Genomic DNA, 15,142 nt, shown 5'->3' with positions numbered 1-15,142 from the left:
ATTGCCTGGCATTTGGGATGTTTTCTGTAACCAAAGAACAAAGTTTTCCCTCTCTGGGAAGCTCATATAAATATCAGAGGCAGTATGTGTAATATAGAGAACATTAGATTTGGAGTCAGAGGCACTGGATTTAAATCCTGGCTCTGAAATTTACTAGCTTTATGACTTTGGGAAAGTCAGTTGACTTCTCTCAGACTCAGTTTCCTCACCTATAAAATGAAGAGTTTGAAATAAATAGCCTCTAAGATCCCATCCAGTTCTAAATCTATGACCCAATGAACCCTCAGTCTTAATCTCATCAGCATCATTGTTTAACAAATTGAAGCTGCCAGGCAGTTTGGGTAAAGTTAAAAGCATGACTAATCCCTGAAGTTGGTTAAGGGAGCTTAATACTCTGTGGGATAAGAGTTAAGTTCAAATATGACTTCATGAATTAGAGAACTAATAGAAAATATAGAGAAGAAAGTTGAGGAGAAGTTTCTAAGGCCAAATTTGAACCCAGGACCCCATGATTTTCTATCCATTGTGCTACCTAGCTGCCTATTAAGCTAAAATTATTTTATTCTTGATTCCAACTCCAGCACTCTATCCATTGCTGTCAAAATGACATGGTTCTTGAACAAGGCTGGCAGAAAGATGTTTTCATCCTTTACCTTTTCTGTTTTCTGTTTAAGGTTTGCAGGACAATCCATGGTTCTGTGACTGCCACATTTCCAAAGTGATGGAGTTGTCAAAAACTGTAGACCCCACTGTGGTGCTCCTGGACCCTTTGCTGATCTGTAGTGGACCGCAGAGTCTCATGGGTATCTCATTTCAAAGGGCTGAGCTGGAACAATGCCTGAAGCCATCAGTGATGACCTCGGCGACCAAAATCACATCAGCTCTTGGAAGCAATGTTCTCTTGCGTTGTGATGCCACAGGGCACCCTACACCACAGCTCATCTGGACCAGGACAGACAACTTGCCAGTTAACTCTACAGGTAGTTATTTTTTCTTTCTTCATTCTTTTTTGTTGTTTTTAAAACCCTTACCTTCCATCATAGAATCAATACTGTGTATTGTTTCTGTCAGGGAGAAAGGGGGTTATTTATAAAAGGATTGGACTGGATTATTTAAGAGTGTGGTCATCAGGAATTTAATTCATTCCAAAGAGATTTATTTACAATTTCTTTACAAAATGTAGAAAGAGTGAAGTAAGAAAATCAGAGAGGATAGGGTAAAATATCTAGCCTAAGCACTAAGTAATTTACTTCTGGCCCCTAGCCTAACCTGGGCAGGGAGAGTTGGTTCTTAGCTGGCCTTGGCAAAGCCGAGGACCTGGAAAAAAACTCTCTCAAGAGGCTAGTCTCTCCTGAGGTTAGTTTCTTCAGAAAATATCCAGGAAAAGAGTCAGATCTTTCACTCACCTCGTGTCAGTTCAACAGTCTCATAAGGAACAGGTCTCAGGTCCAGTCAGCAGATTTCTCCTTCAGCCTCTACTCCAAAGAATGAAGAAATGTTCCTCATAGGAAGTGACCACTCTTTGTAAAGGTGCTTCTTTTGCATCACTTTCTGTGTCTTCCTCCACTTTTTTTATGTGGACAAATCAGTCTAAAACCTTGCTTAGGACTGCCCAGGAGGCAGTCAGTCAATTCTGATTTGTCACCCACTCTTGCACACATGGATCACAGACCTCCCACTTAATGATTAAGTGGGATGTTTACACTTTTGGTGAATAAGTCTAAAAATAGGTAGGGGTTACATTTAATCTTCACAATCAGGGGAGAGTTAAATTTAATCTTCAGAATTCCAAGACAGAAGAGCGCTTAGGTAAGGGTTAGGAAATGGGGGTTAAGTGACTTGTTCAGGGTCACACAGCTAGGAAGTATCTGAGGCCAGATTTGGACCCAGGACCTCCTGTCTCTAGACCTGGCCAAGAAATGGCTGAAAGGGGGCAGCTCAGAGCCTCAGTGGTCTCTATCCGATGAACCATCCAGCTAAGAAAAGGGCCAGGGTGCCAGAGATGGATACACTATGGTACCATCGAATGTAATAGGCTTCTCTACTAGTAGCAATGCGATGATCCAGATCAATTCTGAGGGACTTGGGAGAAAGAACGCTATCCACATCCAGAGAAAGAACTGTGGGAGTAGAAACATAGAAGAAAAAGAACTGCTTGATCACATGGTTCAATGGCAATCTGATTGGGGATGTAGATGCTAAGCAATCACCCTGGCGCAAATATCAATAATATGGAAATAGGTCTTGATCAATGACACATGTAAAACCCAGTGGAAATATGTGTCAGCTATGGGATGGGGTTGGGGGAAGGGAGGGAAAGAATGTGATTTCTATAATCCTGGGAAAATACTCTAAATTAATCAAAAATGAGAATAAAAATGAAAAAAATTGACATCAGTCTCATACTTGAACTTGAGTTTTAAGACCAGCAAGTTAATTTGAGCAAGACATTTTGAAACCATTGAAGACAGGGAAATGGGGAAATGACTTTTATTGGAGGTAATAGTATCAATAACTGCCAATGTGTCCCTCCTCTCCACCCTGCCATGTATATTAGGCTAATTCTTTCTTTAAAAGATGAGGAAATTGGACTCGAGACTTGATTGGCCCAAAGGTCTAAGGCTCAAATGGAAAGCTGTTGACATTGCATCCTGGTCACCAGTGGGCATGAACTAATGTATCTGTCAGACCTGGTGGATGGCCAAGAGTGTTTCAGCCCCAAACAAACAACCTGGATAAATACAAACCTCACAAACGTTTTTCTTGGCCAAAAGGAACCTTCCTTTGAAGTCCTCCTCAGCTACACCTTTATGACTTGACTGTGACTCTCCATCATTAAAGGGGCATAAACTATGGCATATTACCAAATGGGAAAGACTTTAAGGACAGGATTGATGACAGATTTTATTTTTGTTATTTAAGGACTGGTCTAGCAAAATTCTTACAAACAGAGTCTTGGCTGACGAATGACAATTTTTCACTTTCTAGAATAACTCATGAAACTATCTATTAAGTTATGGTGGGGTTGCAATCTGTATCAGGGAAGAGATTGCTGCATTGGTGAAATAGGCTTTTAGAAATAGTTGGAGAGGGAAAGAGCATGATATCATGGATGATGGACTAAGAGTTAAGGCTACTTTTAACTCCCTCTATGACCTTGGATGAATTTGATAACCTACCTAGCTTCATAGTGTCTTGGACATAAATTATCCATTTGATTAGTTGTTTTTTTTTTTAAACCCTTACCTTCCATCTTGGAGTCAATACTGTGTATTGGCTCCAAGGCAGAAGAGTGGTAAGGGCTAGGCAATGGGGGTCAAGTGACTTGCCCAGGGTCACACAGCTGGGAAGTGTCTGAGGCCAAATTTGAACCTAGGACCTCCCATCTCTAGGGCTAGCTCTCAATCCACTGAGCTACCCAGCTGCCCCCTTGATTAGTTTTGAAAAGAAGAAATTAACATTTTATGTCTAGGAGGAATTTTAAAGTTCACTTAGTTTAGTTCTTTAACTTTACAGATGAGAAAAAGAGACCCAGTGTGGTAGAGTGTGACTTGATGCATCGAAAGAACTGGGATATGGCAAGAGGATGAGACTTGGTGGATCCATTTGGACCCTGAAGGCAGAACTAGAAATCTGAGTGGAATTTTCAAAAAAGTAAATTTGGACTTAAAATAACCAGAATTATTTTAAGGAGGAAAAGGTAGAATATGAGGTCTCAGAAAGTGGGCTCCCACTCACTTTTTTAATTTATTAATTTATTAATTATTTTACAATATTTTTTGTTAATTTATTAATAAACTTAAACAGCAGTTCAGTGATTACTTTGCAACCATACCATGGAAGGGTTGATTTTTCAGGAATTGTTGCTGTTTAGTTGTGTTTCACAATTTATGATCTATTAGAAATTTTCTTGATAAAGATATGCTAGAGTGGTTTGCCATTTCCTTTTCCAGCTTATGTTAAAGGTGAGGAAACTGAGGCAAATGATGTTAAGTGATTTGCTCAGGGTCACAAGCTAGTGTCTGAGGCCAGATTTGAACTCAGGAAGATGAGTCTTTCTGACTCCAGGTCAGGTATTCTATCCAGTGCACCCCATAGATGCCCTGGAATGGGTCAAACTCAATGGCTTCTGAGTCCCATTTCAATTCTAAAATTCCATGATTCTGTGATTTTCCCAAGACAAACACAACTAATTAAGAACAGCTAGGTGGCACAATGATTACAGTGCCAGGTCTGGAGTCAGGAAGACTCATCTTTCTGAGTTCAAATCTGGTCTCAGAAACATATTAGTTGTGTGACTCTGGGCAAGTCATGTAACCCTATTTGCCTCAGTTTCCTCATCTGTAAAATGAGCTGGAGAAATAAATGACAAACCTCTCCAGTATTCTTGCCAAGAAAACCTCAAATAGGGTCACAGAGAGCTGGACACAAAAGAACAACAACCTTGAACCCAGGCCTCCTGACTAAACCTTTCCCCAATAACTGGCTATCTAAAGAAAAATTGTTTTCGTATATCTCATTAGACAATGAAAACTGATGCTGTAAATACTCAGAGACTCAATCACTGTAAAACAAAAGCAGTACCTTTTTTGGTGTATTAATTACATAAATCAATCTATGGGAGGTTAGCTTTGCTCTTGTGGGTAAATAAATCCTGTTTCTCTACATGGGTAGTATTTGCAGTTCATGGTGAGGCTAAAGAAAATAATGTTAGTTGAGCCTGTTCAGGTCCACAGAAATTTGGCTCACCTAATGGAAAATGATTAAATAAATAAACATTTGGGTCTGATACCACTTTGCGTAGATAATTCTACATCATGAAAGTACATAAACTCTGAGCTCATGGAAATACCACTTAATATGTGATTAGGCAGGATCAGGATCCAAGATTTCAAGCTGAAAGGAACCTTAGAGCCTATTGAGTCCAGTCTCTTCATGTTACTGGTAAGAAAACTGAGGTCCAACGAAGGTAAACTACTATTCAAAATTGTGAGAAATTGAAAGATAGAAACATATTTTAACATGACTCAGAAGATCTTCTGCAGATTTTTCATGTCTTCGATGGTAAGACTTGGCTTATCATTTATCAGGTTCTTCTTAAGAACCATATTTATTAGTCTGCTAATATAATCCCCAAAGAATTCTATGCTTATCAGTATGGTGAAATTAGATTTCAGTCCTAGGATTGGGGATTTATAGGGTGAGAAATCAGAAATGACCCTTTCCAGAAAAATGTTACACTCTTGCCTTCTGTTTAAATGATGGTACTGGGTTTCATTTTTTTTTCTGAGTGAAAAATTATTTTGAAAATACTGTTAATCTGGGCACTGAGATAAAAATTCCCACAAGAAGAAGCTGCCTCTGTCCATGGACAAGTGGTTCTGGCTCTCTTCTCTTTCAATAAATATCTTGGTTTTTTTTTTCTTCCAGTAATTCAGGAAACTCCAGGAGATGGAATTAGATGGTCCATAATAAGCTTGACTGGAATTTCTTACAAGGATGCAGGTGATTACAGCTGCAAGGCCAAAAATCTGGCTGGAACATCAGAAGCCATCGTCAGTGTTACTGTGGTTGGCATCGTTGCCACAACGGTATCCCCTCAAATGTTGGGAAAGAGAGATGGAACCCATCAGCCTCTGGAAGAGTCCAAGGATGCAGCTGAAAAGTCTACACTCATGACTACATCCCCATCCCCTCCAAGCACATTTTCTTCATTTCCTTCTTCTTCTCTTTCTTTTTCTTCTCTTTCTTCTGCTTCCACTTCTCCCATCATTACTTCTACCACAATCCCCATCACCACCGAAATATCGGCAAACACCAAGATGACGAGCAGAAAGCCCCCCAAGTCTTTCCCCATAGGAAAAAAGAACTCAAAGGTGGTCATAAGTGGAAGCAAACTCCCACCAGCCAGTGCCAGCAAGAAAGAGATTTCCTTACTGAGCACTGCTGCCATCACGGAGCCTGGCACCATCATAAAAAACCTCAAGGTAGTTAATGAGACCCATGAAAGCGTGACCTTGACCTGGAAGGCTGTCAACCCCACGAAGAACACTGCCATTACCGTGCTGTATTCGAAGTATGGGGAGGAGGACATGGTCCCACTTAGCACGGACTCCAGGGAATCACAAATCACGATAGATGGTTTGGAGGCTGGTATGCAGTATGTGGCTTGTGTCTGTCCCAAAGGAGCCCCTCCCAAGACAGACCAATGTATCACCTTCTCCACAGACAGAATCAATGAAAAGACGAACTCTCAAATTTCTTTCCTCATCCTGACAAGTAGTGCTGCTTGTGTGGTTGTTTTGCCACTGATTTTCTATCTCTTTTACAAAGTTCTTAGGCTTCAGTGCAAGCCAAAGGCCATCAGGGAAGATGACCTCGCAAGAGAGACTTATATTCAGTTTGATACTCTGTCTCCCAAACCCCATCCTTCCCGGGAGCTCTGGACACGACGACGCGCAGACGAATCAGAAAGGTTACTGTTGCTTTGTTCTCAGTCAAGTGTGGACTCTCCTGCGACCTTCAAAAATAAGGGTTCCAGGTCAGAATACTATTGCTAGTGTTTGGCCGTTAAGAGACACGGAGCTTGGAAAAGTCATGATAGAACGGACCTTGGCTTAGCTATCAAATGCCAATACTTTAGCTTCTGCATTGTCCAAAAAACCCACAGAGGGTGTGGGAAGGTAACTGTTCCCTTGTTTAAAAAATTGTATTTTATGCAATGAGGCTACAAACCTGAAAGAATTTATTGAACGCAAAAGATGTATGTGATAGACCTTGAACATATTTTGGGGGGAGTGTCTTTAGTATTATTTAATTCTTTAGTGTTTTTTTTTGTTTTATTTTTAAAAATTCATGGCAATATTACAAATGCTCATACTGTATAAAGTGGACTTACTAAATCTTTTTTTTTTTAGTCACAGCCACCCCAAACTTCAACTTTTATTCAAGTCTGAAAAGTTGTGTGATATTTGCCACTAATTTATCAAGGGTGGCTTTGGTTCATTGCCGTATTTGATGAGCACCATTAGGGAGACTCAGCTAGAGAACATGAATTTTATTTATTGAAGATGAAGGCATATCTTCTCTGTACCACCCAAGGAAAATGCTTAATTATGAAAAAAAACTAATGGAGATATATACAGGTGTGCTTAAATTGTCTGGGAGAAATTTCTTCTCTTGCCCTTGCATCTGTAAGTACAATCAGAAGATTTAACCATCCCTACTAAGAGCAAACGTGATTTACTAAGCCCTTACTGTGTGTAGAAGAGACAAAGTTGGGAAGAGACCAAGTTCAGACAATCTTACAGTTTATGTGTGGATGGGGGTGAGGTGCAAGCTATATAATACACAGGATTTCATTGAAAACGCATTAGGGACTTATAAAACAAAATGCAATGTGGGAACTGAGAAGGAAGGTCATTCATTACCAGTTGCCATTACAAGAGATGTTTTGGAGACCGACACGTAGTATGTGGCTTGTGTCTGTTCCAAGGGAGACCCTCTGAAGATGGAGCAATGGATCGATCACCTTTTCTCCTTTGGTTGAATGAATCAATGAATGAATGTGGGGAGCAGAGAAAGCTTTTTAATGGGTTACATTGACAATTCTAGAAGATTTTTGGAGGAATTGATGGTTTTATTTTTTTTATTTTTTTTAAAATATATTTTATTTGATCATTTCCAAGCATTATTCGTTAAAGACATAGATCATTTTCTTTTCCTCCCCCCCCCCCATAGCCGACGCGTAAGTCCACTGGGCATTAGATGTTTTCTTGATTTGAACCCATTGCTTTGTTGATAGTATTTGCATTAGAGTGTTCATTTAGAGTCTATCCTCTGTCATGTCCCCTCAACCTCTGTATTCAGGCAGTTGCTTTTTCTCGGTGTTTCCACTCCCATAGTTTATCCTTTGCTTATGAATGGTGTTTTTTTCTCCTGGGTCCCTGCAAGTTGTTCAGGGACATTACACCACCACTAATGGAGAAGTCCATTACGTTCGATGATACCACAGTGTGTTTGTCTCTGTGTACAATGTTCTCCTGGTTCTGCTCCTCTCGCTCTGCATCACTTCCTGGAGGTTGTTCCAGTCTCCATGGAACTTCTCCACTTTATTATTCCTTTTAGCACAATAGTACTCCATCACCAACATATACCACAGTTTGTTCAGCCATTCCCCAATTGATGGGCATCCCCTCATTTTCCAGTTTTGGGCCACCACAAAGAGCGCAGCTATGAATATTTTTGTACAAGTCTTTTTGTCCATTATCTCTTTGGAGTACAGACCCAGCAGTGCTATGGCTGGGTCAAAGGGTAGATATTCTTTTAGCACCCTTTGGGCATAGTTCCAAATTGCCCTCCAGAATGGTTGGATCAGTTCACAGCTCCACCAGCAATGAATTAATGTCCCTATTTTGCCACATCCCCTCCAGCATTCATTACTTTCCTTTGCTGTTATGTTAGCCAATCTGCTAGGTGTGAGGTGATACCTCAGAGTTGTTTTGATTTGCATCTCTCTGATTATAAGAGATGTAGAACACTTCTTCATGTGCTTGTTAATAGTTTTGATTTCTTTATCTGAGAACTGCCTATCCATTTCCCTTGCCCATTTATCAATTGGAGAATGGCTTGATTTTGTGTACAATTGATTTAGCTCTTTATAAATATGAGTAATTAAACCTTTGTCAGAGGTTTCTATGAAGATTTTTTCCCAATTTGTTGTTTCCCTTCTGATTTTAGTTATATTGGTTTTGTTTGTACAAAAGCTTTTTAGTTTGATGTAGTCAAAATTATTTATTTTACATTTTGTGATTCTTTCTATATCTTGCTTGGTTTTAAAGCCTTTCCCCTCCCAAAGGTCTGACATGTATACTATTCTGTGTTTACCCAATTTACTTATGGTTTCCTTCTTTATGTTTAAGTCACTCACCCATTTTGAATTTATCTTGGTGTAGGGTGTGAGGTGTTGATCTATTCCTAGTCTCTCCCACACTGTCTTCCAATTGAATTGATGGTTTTATAATGTGTTTCTATGTCTTACCAAAAGAACTACCTATTTCAAAGCAGAAATAATAAGGTAAAAAGAGAATTTTAGCCCAAATTAGGTGAAAAGATTCAAACAGATTCCAAGGTGCTTACAATAAGTCTATAGACCCAGTGAATTTTGCCTCAGGATGCTGAAGGAAGTTGTAATCTCATAATGGCTATCTCTAATCTTGGATAAATCGTGTTCAAAGGAAGAGATGCCAGAAAGTTAAAGATGATGTGTCTATATTTATTAAAACTTTAATCTTCTCTCTTAGTATCAATTCTAAGACAGAAGAAGGGCAAGGGCTAGGCAATTGGGGACTAAATGGCTTGCCCAGGTTCACAGAGCTTAGAAGTGTCTGAGGTCAGATATGAACCCAGGTCCTTCTTCCTGACTCCAGACCTGACTCTTTATCCACTGAGCCACCAAGATTCCCTGACTCTATATTCATCAAAAGAGAAAGGGTGGTTCCTGCAAAGGAAAGACATGGAAGCCTTGCTTGAACCATGGCAAAATTTTATAATGAGTTTTATTAAACAGATACTAAATAATTCAAAGATACAAATTAATTCAATGATCCTGACAAGCCAATGTTTTCCCAGAATAAGCCATACCAAACATTTCATTTTTGGTTAGTTTTTTGGTGTAGATCAGGGAATGTGGAAAACAAAGGCTATATTGATTTTCACAAAGCATTGGCAAAGTCTCTTATGATCCTATGGATAACATGGTGAAATGTGGGGTGAATAGTGCTATTAAGTATATTGTCTTTCAATTGAACTAGGAATGTGGAGGAATGTCTTTGGGTCTCCCTGGAGGGAGACCTTTGGTGGTTTCTGACCTTGACTCTATCCTATTAATGACCAAGATGATGATGATGATGATGTATGGCCATTATGCAGGTATGCTTATTAAGTTAGTAGATGGCACAAAACTAGAAAGAAAAGTTAATACAAGTGGCATCCAAGATCAAATTTATCTGGAACATTAGGTTGAAATAAATAGGATGAAATTTAGTAAGAATAAAGTTATCTAGGTTAAAAATAGGATTAAGGAAACCTTGATTTGCCCTAGAGAATGGAGATTGTGCTTTGCATTTTTTATTCCCAGTGCCTAACCTAGTATCTGGCACATAGTAGGTGTTAAATAAATTTGATTGCTTGCCAATACTTCATGTGAAGATGTTCTGGGGATTTAAGCTTAATGTAGGCTTAACATGAGCCCTAAAAAAAAAATCCACATTAACAACCTTACAATGAGTAGTAAAAATGCAACACCCATGTTATATTGTGTTGGTGAAGGGAATTTGATTCAATACACATCTATTAAGCACCTACTACATACAAGGCTGTGCCAGGAAATAATAGTCTTATCGTCTTCCTCACTGGTCCAACCACATCTTGGAGTACTGTCTTCATTTCTGCTTGGCACATTTGGACAACTGTTTACTAACTAGAGTGCATTGGTGGGAGGGTGACTAGGATGATGAGAAAGTTTGAAGTCACTTTATATGAAGGAAAGTTGGTTAATAATTCCAAGGGTGCTTTGTTGTTGGCGTTGAGTAGTTTTAGTTGTGTCCAATTCTTTGTGACCCCATTTGAGATTTTCTTAGCAAAGATACTGGAGTAGTTTATGATTTCCTTTTCTAGCTCATTTAACAGATGAGAAAACTGAGGCAAACAGGGCAAAGTGACTTGCCCAGAGTCACAAAGCTAGTAAGTGTCTGAGGCTGGATTTGAACACGGATTTTCCTGACTCTAGGCTTGGGACTCTATCCACTGTGCCACCCTGCTGCCTCCCAAGATACTTAAAAAGGAATCTAATCCTATGTTATTACCTAGTTAAACAAGGAAAGTGCATTCATATTTTTGTGTCTATCTGGAGGGAGGTCTTCCGTTAGTCTCCCTTGACTCTATCATGTATAATAACAGTCTCTTTGAAGATTTCTGTCTTCAGCTTTGACTTTTGATGACAGTTGTCTTCAAAATCAATAGCTGCTGTGTAGAAAAGTAGGAAAGAGAGTATATTGTTCTTCATTGCTCCCAAAAGACTAATAGGTGGATGTTACAAGGAAAAAGATTTAGGCTGAACAAAGAAGTCATTTTCTTACAACTTGAGTTGGCCAACAATGCCTTGTAAGTTAGCAAGCTCTCTTCATTGTAGATATTCATGGAGAAGCTGGATGACCATTCATCAGGAATGCTGTAGAGGGATTCCTGCATTAGCTGGGAGATCAAAGGTCCTTTGCAACTTTAAGATTCTACGATTTGGTCTATGGACAATTAATAAAGTATGTTTATTTGTTTTAATGGAAAGATAATGTAAGAATGATACTAATTCTAACCCCCTGTGAGTTTATTATATAATAAAGATTGATTTGATATATGTTTCTCTCATTTTTTTCAATTTTGGAAAAAATAAAAAATTACATTACATATTTTATATTTTGGGGTTGTGTGCAATGTGTGCAAGAAGTAAGTCATTAATTATTTTCCCTCTTCTTGTTATGCAGTGTTATAATACTTCAACCAAATATTCAGAATATATGTACTATTTTAATATAATTTGGGAACAAATTTACTTGTAAGTCCAAATTAAATTTTTGGTATTACTACTATTATTTTAGCACACATGAGTATTTATTGAGTGTAGTGTCTAGTGATGGAATTTACTTTAGCGTTTGACACAGTGTTAGTAATAATTCAAGAAGAGAATCATCAGCAATTAGTATTTGCTCATGTAGAGACCTCTATTGAATTCCTAATTGTCCTGTGATGGAGTATTCCTTACCATATCCTGAATTCACCCAGGTAAAGGAAGAGGAAGAGGAAGAAGAGGAAGAGAAAGAAATAGAAATAGGAAGGAAGATGGCCACCCAAAAAATGGTGAATAATGGAAATCTTGCTTTGACTGTCTAAAACAGATTGAAATCTGTTGTAAATATTGATGATAATGTGTGTCCTTGTCCTTAAAGGATTTTGCAGTTGGAACAGGGCACTCTGGTAAGACAGTATAGTTTTGGGGGCAGCTGGATGGCCCAGTGGATTGAGAGCCAGGTCTGAGGATGGGAGGTCCTCATCAAATCTGGCCCTGGACACTTCCTAGCTGTGTGACCCTGGGCAAGTCACTTAACCCCCCTTGCCTAGCCCTTACCACAATTCTGCCTTGGAACCAATATAAACTATTGATTTTAAGGTGTAAGATAAGGTTTTTTTTTTTTTTTAAGGCAGTATAGTTTCTAATTTTAATAAAATGCCACATATTCAACACTTGGAAGAGATGCCAGCCCAAGTCTGGTAAATAGAACAAGACTATGGATTGTGGGTGTGGGAGTCAGTGGAGAACACTGAGAAAAAAAGGAGAAAATGAATGGTTTCTTCTTGGACTTTTCCCATCAGTGTGGAGAAGATAGATGCTTAGATACAATTTAGTGATGCCTGCAGGCTGTTAGGATATGACTATTTTAGCCAGGCGCTCAAGGTATTTGTTTTAAACATGATCCATGCTGTCTAACAGCCAGAGTCCCATTACGGCAGCTGGCCCACCCTCTGATGGACAAATGGAGGGATTTCCTTCACCCTGGGAAATGCCTGCAAACTTAGAATAGCATTCTGCCTCTCTCTGCCTCCATCCAGTTCCCCCTCCCCCCCAGCCCAGCCCCCTCCTTATCTTGTTCTTTTCCTCCTGGCAGGGTCCAATTTCATCTGGGCAATTTGGACATTTGTAAAATTGGACACTTAGGGTTTTAATTTTCAAAGCATTTCATTGGAGGAAGCGAAGCTACTCTCTGAGTCTTCTTTAAGGGTGTAGAGCTCCTTGGGAAAGTCTCTCCCCGCCCCCCTCCCCCCCAAGTCTTCATTTGGAATTTAAACAGGATTCTCCAGTATTGGTGGCAAGCTTGTTGACCAGAAGCATGTTTTAGAATGTAAACCTTCCAGAACCTTGACTATTAATTGGGTGGAGGAGAGGGACTGAGAGAAGGGAGAGGATGGAAACAGAGAGAGGGAGAATTAAATTAGTTTTTACCATTCACTCTGCCCTTTATTGGTACATCTTAATGTTTTGGGATCATGGCTAACATGCCAGGGAGACTGTCAGAAAATTCAGTCTTGCATATTTTAAGTCTCTAAACAAATGCATATAAGTTCCATGAGTTGAATTATTACTCTCATAAGAATCTTACTTCTTTTTAAAAAAAAACTCTAACCTTCTTAGTATCAATTCTTTTTTTTAACCCTTACCTTTCCATCTTAGAATTAATAGTAAGTATCAATTCTAAAAAAAAAATGATAAGGGCCAGGCAATTGGGATTAAATGACTTGCCCAGGGTCATACAGCTAGGATTTGAACCCAGGTCCTCCCGACTCCAGACGTGGTGCTCTAGCCATTATGCTACCTTGGTGCCCCTACTCTGGTAATATTTCAAGGAATGCTTTTGGAAGATGATACAAAAGCAGCATTTAATGGGGATGAGAATACTGCATTTGGAATCAAAGGAGGCAGGTTTGCACCCCAGCTTCATCATTTATTTGATGTATATCCTTGGGCGTAACATTGAATTTCTGAGCCTCAGTTTCATCACTTGTAAAATGAGGGGGCTGGACCAGAGGGCTTCTAAAGTTCCTTCCTGTCTTGACTTCTGTGATCCTGTAAGCCGATATATGAGAACTGCTGAATTTTTCCATCACCTGGAAGTCTTGGCTTCACTCCTTTTAAGTATTGATGACAGGACAGCAATGTGTCACCCTCCAAGAAATGTTACTAAAGATGAAAATGTACACCAGGGTGCAAAGTTCTCTATCAGGTTGGTGAGAGTCTTTGTGAGACTGGTATGTTAAAAATTAATAACCAAAGGGCTTGTGGTAGGAGCAGCTCATACCATTTTATTTTCATAGCACACAGTGCAGGATTGATCACTTCATGAAAACTCAACACCAAATTCAAATCAATTCAGCAAACAACTTAACATATCTTTGTAAATGTGGTCCCCACAGTGAAGGGTTCTAGAACAGGGCTTCCTAATTTTTTTTTTGCATCATAGATTCTTTTGATAGTCTGGAAAAATATATGGAATCCATCTCAGAATAATGTTTGAAGAAACCAGTTATATTCCAGTCATACTGTGATAAAGATGTATTTTTTTCCCCATTTCCCAGAAATCTAGCCATTGATGACTGTAAGGATAATTTAGGGTTGTGACCTAATCTAAATTTGATTTTTGGCCGCCAGGGGATATCCCAAATAAAATACCCAAGTCAGTTTGAAAATATATGGTGGTTTAATCAATATATAGAGAATAAATCAAGGAGAAGAGAGAGGGAAAAGGTATGGGATTTCTCCTGCCCAGTCTGTGCCAGGCAAGCCACGAGGTCCTTGAAGATTAGAGGCTTCTCTAAGAGGACAGTATTTGGAAGGCAAAGGAGAGAAAAATCAGCCTAAACTCTGAGAGATCTCAGAGAAGAACCTCACCGAACTAGGCTACTAGGCTTCCTCCAGTATGGTATCAAGGAAAACTCACCGCTAAAAACCAGATAATAGCAGCCGCTATCCCAAGATGCCGACATGCTCAACCAGCTGCTGCCAGCCACCTCTCCGCCGTCAAAAAAAGCTCAAGAGAGGAAGTGACACCAAATATATAGACGGTTTTACATCACTTTCCTGCATCTCACATGTACCAATGATATTTTAAGCTTGACTTAGGATAGCCCAGGGGTCTGTCAGTTGTTTCTGATTTGTCATTTGCTAGCACATGTCTCTCATAGGCCATCCTCCTAAATACTTAATCCTTAAGTATGGGTGTAGACATTCCTGATTTTGTTAGACTAAGCAGGATGGATTAATCTAAAGTTCACAATTTCCTGATTTTTGTTAGACTAAGTGGGGTGGAGCAATCTAAAGTTCACATCCCTTAGGTTTCCATGGACACCAGGTTAAGAACACCTGCTTTAGAGCCTTGGACTTAGAACCCTGAGGGATGGATGGATGATGGTGTCATAAATATGTAGGGTAACTTTAGAATTTTGATATCCTATTTTGATTTTCAAATGCCTCACTTCCTCCTAATAGAACATGGAGCCTTGATGGGGCTTTGAAGTCCTTATGGGGCTCTCTGGT

The 15,142-nt window shown here is 39.4% G+C and overlaps 1 protein-coding gene across 1 annotated transcript in view; it reads left to right on the top strand.

Annotated features, from left to right (window-relative positions):
- Positions 1 to 11,413, top strand: part of LRIT3 (leucine rich repeat, Ig-like and transmembrane domains 3) — a 28,329-nt gene extending 16,916 nt beyond the window's left edge. The window contains exons 3-4 of the mRNA XM_007495996.3: positions 675 to 980; positions 5,431 to 11,413. Of these exons, the coding sequence (XP_007496058.2) occupies positions 675 to 980; positions 5,431 to 6,560 (1,436 nt within the window). The 3' untranslated portion in view covers positions 6,561 to 11,413. The remainder of the gene's footprint in view (positions 1 to 674; positions 981 to 5,430) is intronic.
- The last annotated feature ends 3,729 nt before the right edge of the window (positions 11,414 to 15,142 follow it).

Source organism: Monodelphis domestica, chromosome 6 (genome assembly GCF_027887165.1).
Source record: "Monodelphis domestica isolate mMonDom1 chromosome 6, mMonDom1.pri, whole genome shotgun sequence".
NCBI lineage: Eukaryota > Metazoa > Chordata > Mammalia > Didelphimorphia > Didelphidae > Monodelphis > Monodelphis domestica.
Note: the sequence above shows the minus strand (reverse complement) of the source record. Positions and strands in the feature narration are given on the sequence as shown.